The sequence below is a fragment of the Antechinus flavipes genome, unplaced genomic scaffold (genome assembly GCF_016432865.1).
Source record: "Antechinus flavipes isolate AdamAnt ecotype Samford, QLD, Australia unplaced genomic scaffold, AdamAnt_v2 unplaced_scaffold134, whole genome shotgun sequence".
Classification (NCBI taxonomy): domain Eukaryota; kingdom Metazoa; phylum Chordata; class Mammalia; order Dasyuromorphia; family Dasyuridae; genus Antechinus; species Antechinus flavipes.
Genome location: NW_026261969.1, coordinates 1 through 5,199, shown reverse-complemented (window position 1 = coordinate 5,199; position 5,199 = coordinate 1). Strand labels below are relative to the sequence as shown.

General features: G+C 43.3%; 1 protein-coding gene across 1 annotated transcript; it reads left to right on the top strand.

The window, feature by feature from the left end:
• Positions 1 to 3,243: 3,243 nt before the first annotated feature.
• Positions 3,244 to 3,983, top strand: LOC127543314 (nicotinamide riboside kinase 2-like). Its single transcript, XM_051969363.1, has one exon. The coding sequence runs from the start codon at positions 3,244 to 3,246 to the stop codon at positions 3,844 to 3,846; it is 603 nt and encodes a 200-aa protein (XP_051825323.1). The 3' UTR covers positions 3,847 to 3,983.
• Positions 3,984 to 5,199: the final 1,216 nt, after the last annotated feature.

Sequence of the window (5,199 nt, the reverse complement as noted above, 5' to 3'; positions counted from 1 at the left end):
AGGGAATACTTAACCTCAGGGACATGACTGAGATTTCTGACAGGACATGGCAAGGTGAGACTGGTTGAGCCTTCTACAGAGGGCGGACCTCAGGGGTTTGACCTAACTGGGATTTCAGAGTGGAAGACCTCCCCAAGCTAACCCAACCTCTATCAGCATCTTCTCCCTGATTGCCTCAGGGATCAGTTATTTAGTTTCTCTCCTTTCAACACACCATTCAGGCCCTCATTACCTCAAAGGTCAAAGATAAAGGCCTCTATTTGGCATTAAACACCCTTCACAACCAATCCCTTCCTATCTTTCTGGTATTTTTACATTTTAAGTCCCCCTGTTCTCTGGTCCAGTCATACTGACCTATTTGTTGTGTCTTATGAAATGCTTTATCTCCTACCCCCTTGCCTTTCTACTGCTGTCTCCTGGAATGTTCTCCCTGTTGCTGATCAGTCATTTTTCAGCCATCTCTGACTATTTCTGACTCCATTTGGAATTTTCTTGGCAAAGATCCTAGAGTGGTTTGCCATTTTCTTCTCCAGATCATTTTACAGATGAGGAAACTGAGGCAAATAGGGTGAAGTGATTTGCCAAGTTCATACAGCAAGGAAGTATCTGAGATCAGATTGGAAGTCAAGAAGAAGAATCTGCCTGAATCAAAGCCTCTGTCCACTTCAGCACCCAGGTGCCCTAATATTCTCCCTACTCAACTCCACCTCAGTTTTTCTGGCTTCCTTCAAGATTCAACTCGATTCCTACCTTCTGCAGGAAGCCTTTCCTGGTCTTCCCTTTCATTAGCCTTCTTTCTAAGATGCCTTTCCATTAGCTATTTATATGTTGTCCCTCCCTAATTCAAACAAGATCTGGGGTGGGAGGGTAGAACTAGAAGCTAGAACTTGTTTCCCCTTTCTTTATATTCCCAGGGCTTAGCACAGTGTTTGGTACTTAGCAGGCACTTGAGAAATAATTGTTAACTGAATGACTGACTAAATTTACTGTTTTGGTATGGTAAACATTTATGTCATGTATAAAGCACTAGACATGTAAAAAAAAGGTTTGCATTCTGATGCAATGCAACAGGGAGACAACTATAGATATATAGATAGGTAAAGATATTTACAGAATAGATGGAGGTAAGCTTAGAGAAGTAAGGGGAGAGGGAAGAGAATAAGCACCTACTACATACCAAGAAGTGGTATGCAAATATTATCTCAACTGATCCTCACCAGACTCCAGGTACTATCATTATCATCCCCATTTTATGGATGAATTGATCCCCATCAACTGAGGCAGACAAAGGTTAAAAAACTTTGTCTAGAAGCAAACACTTAAGTGTCTGAAGCTGGATTTGAACTCAGGTCTTCTTGGAACCCAGTTCAATGCTCACATCTCTAGTACAACCTACCTACCACTACATCTTAAAAGTGAAGAAATTGAAGTTCAGTGACATAAAAAGAGTTATGTGACCTTGAGCAAGTCACAACCTCTGTCTCCATTTCTTCATCTGCCTTTCTTCCCACCATATGCTAATTCCACCATGACTACATGAAGCAAATGGCAAATAAACCCATCCAATTCGATAGCAAAGCAAAAATTAGAGAAAATAGACATAGAAGAATGAACTTCCATTGAGAATGAGATAATTTTTTGAGAGAAACAGAGAGACAAAGAGAGGGGGAGAGAGAGAGAGAGAGACAAACATAGAGAGACAGAGACAGACAGAGACAGAGAGAGACACAGAGGGAGGAAAGAGGGGGGAAGGAGGAAGCGAGGGAAAGAGAAATAAAGGGAGAAAGGAAGAAAGGGAGAGAGAGAGATTCCCAGATCTAACCAGGGAAATTCTCCCAAGTCCCTAGTGTAGTAAGTTGGAAATGAGGTCATGATCTACAATTCCTAGGGGGAAGGAGGTGGTGGGAAGGCCTGAGTGGAGAGAGAATGGTTTGAATGTGGCAGGGAAGTGAGGCTGATATTATTCCTCATTCACTTTATTTATTAAATGCAATTAATGATGTCTCACCTCTCTGAAGGAAGACAGCTGAACCAGTCATCTTTATCCTAATACCTTCTGCTGCTTTAAAATAAATGATTATCATCACTTCATCCTGCTACATACAGTCAGATCATAAGTCTAGAGCTTAAAAGGACTACACACAAGGAAACTGAGGTCCAGAAAGGCAAGGGATGTCCTTCAGGGAGCAGTGTCAGAGACAGGAGCCTCTCTGACTCTATGATTTCAAAACTGGTTCACTTTCTGATGAAGCACCTAGATGGTCCAGCAGATAAAGCACTGGGCTAGGAATCAGGGAGACTCATCTCATTAATTTTTAATCTGGACTCAAACACTTCCTAGTTGTGTGACCCTGTTTGCCTCACTTTCCTCATTTGTAAAATGAACTGGAGAAGGAAATGGCAAACCACTTCAGTATCTTTGCCAAGAAAGTCCCAAATGGGACCATGAAGAGTTGGGCACAACTGAAAAAAATGACTGAAAAATATTCTTTCTGATGTACTGTTGGAATCCTTACTAACTGCTAACTAATTAGAGTTGATCTAATCTTACAAGAAGATGTTTTGGGCAGAACCTGAAACAAGGTACTAAGTAGAACTAATTAATACAAGGCTTGTGTTCACACCTTTACTCATTGGAGTTCAATGAGTTCACACCTCCCTTGAAGCTCGTTGGGCCAGAGAGCACTATGGGAGAAAACCCATAATCCCATTCTCTCAGAAGAGTCAGATAAAAGGCCAGCGATGAGGGCTCTATGGCAGAATACATTTTTTCCACTTGGCTGGCTGGTGGCGGACGAAGAGCTTTCAGAGGATAAAGCTACGAGTGGAGAGTTCAGTGGACAACCAGATTCATCTTCATCTCACACCACTGTAGTTGGTGGCTGGGCTCCCCGAGGGAGTCAAGAGAGACATTCCATCTCTGTGTTGGTTGGAGGCAGAAGAAAGCAGAGGCAGAGGCTGAAGGACAGAACCTTTGGATTTGGAGACATCCGAAGGGCTCTAAGCCTCTAAACCGCTGTGCTTTGAGAAGAACAAGAGCTCCAACATTTGAACTCATTACATTTGGTGCCCAATGTGGGGCTAACAGACCCCCTCAGTGGATTTCAGTGGAAAAGCTACGATCCTGATTCCAGTGGAAAAGACCCTTCAACCCAGAAATTAGGGTCGCCTCCCACTCCCCTTCCCCTGGTGCCGTCCCAGCCTGTCTCCACCACCACTCCCCACACACAGAAGGAACAGAAGATGAAGTACATCATTGGCATTGGAGGCATGACCAGCGGAGGAAAAACTACACTGACCAATAGACTCATCAAAACCTTACCAAACTGCTGTGTGATCCACCAGGATGACTTTTACAAGCCACAAGATCAAATAGAAGTCGGAGAAGACGGCTTTAAGCAATGGGACGTGCTGGAATCTTTGGACATGGAGGCCATGTTGAACACAGTCCTGGCATGGCTAAACAACCCCATGAAGTTTGCCCGCACCCATGGGATCAACATCCAACAGAACTCCCAGGAATCCAACTCCGATGATACCCACATCCTCATCCTGGAAGGCTTCTTGCTCTATAGTTACAAGCCCTTGCTGGATTTGTACAGTCGCCGTTACTTTTTGGCTGTTCCATATGAGGAATGCAAGAGAAGAAGAAGTACCCGCAACTATAAAGTTTCTGACCCTCCGGGTCTCTTTGATGGCCATGTTTGGCCCATGTACCAGAAATACAGGCAGGAGATGGACAACAATGGTGTGGATGTAGTGCATATCGATGGACTGAAATCCAGAGATGAGCTTTACCATCAAGTCCTGGAAGACATCCAGAATACACTCTTAAATCGCTCTTAGCTTCTGGGAAGAGAGTGAGAAAGGGAGTGGGACCTGCCCCTCACGGATTTAGCAGATCTCCATCATGCCAAAGGAACAATACACTGAACCAAGTCCATAGACTCTATGGGGCCCAGAGACAGGCGCCCTCAGCTCCTGGGGAGGTCAAGCAATAGTAGAAAGAAGAAACAGGGACATTAAGACACTCCTCCAAAAACAAAAGAAAGGGGGAGCCACGGGTAACCCTAGAGAACTTCTAAATTTAGTTCTCTATACCATTAATTTTTTAATCTTTGATAAAGATGCACTGGCTCCAGCAGACAGGTTTTATAACCCACCAGAAGAGCAGTGTCCAGTGCGAGCAGCTCCACTATCTTTAGATAATCGCCAGGTGATGTGGAGAGACCCAGAAAGTGGTGAATGGAAGGGACCAGATAGGCTAACTGCTTGGGGGAGAGGATTTGCTTGCATCTCTACATGTGGAGAAGGAATAAGATGGGTGCCGACGAGCCGCATTCGCCTTTTCCATCGCAGAGAGATGGAGCAGACCCTTGAAACAAAGAAGAAGACCCAAGAAATATCGGGTGGTTCTGTTGCTGATTGTGCTCACCATTGAAAGAGCATAGCTGACAAAGAGACTGTTAAAAAGACTTTTAAAATCTTCAGGAATCATTGGATTTCCTAACACAAGATGAAACTGTTTTAGTTCTTGAAAAACCAGCGAGAATCATTGGATTCCTTAAGATGAAAAATTGTTGATGAGACCTTTTGCAGTACTTCAGAGCTTACAAGAATTATTAGATTCCTGGCACATGAACTAATGGACAATGGAATCCTATTGGACTGTTTCTAGGACTTATGGACATGTGTAAATTTTCAGATTGATTCTTGTTATTTGTTACATTACTACTAGCCTGTGTTATATTGCTATGTGCTTATGTAAATTATGTATAATGCCTCCCATATTGATGGATTTATGTATACCATGTATATCTGTTACAAAGTTCTGGCCCATATTGATGGATTTATGTGTACCCCCTCAGAAACCCCCTATGTTTTAAAACAAAAGAAAGGGGGAGATGTTGGAATCCTTACTAACTGCTAACTAATTAGAGTTGGTCTAATCTTACAAGAAGATGTTTTGGGCAGAACCTGAAACAAGGTACTAAGTAGAACTAATTAATACAAGGCTTGTGTTCACACCTTTACTCATTGGAGTTCAATGAGTTCACACCTCCCTTGAAGCTCGTTGGGCCAGAGAGCACTATGGGAGAAAACCCATAATCCCATTCTCTCAGAAGAGTCAGATAAAAGGCCAGCGATGAGGGCTCTATGGCAGAATACATTTTTTCCACTTGGCTGGCTGGTGGCGGA

What these genes read in the sequence shown, in the direction of transcription:
- LOC127543314 (XM_051969363.1), top strand. Translation starts at nt 3,244, where the DNA reads ATGAAGTACATCATTGGCATTGGAGGCATGACCAGCGGAGGAAAAACT.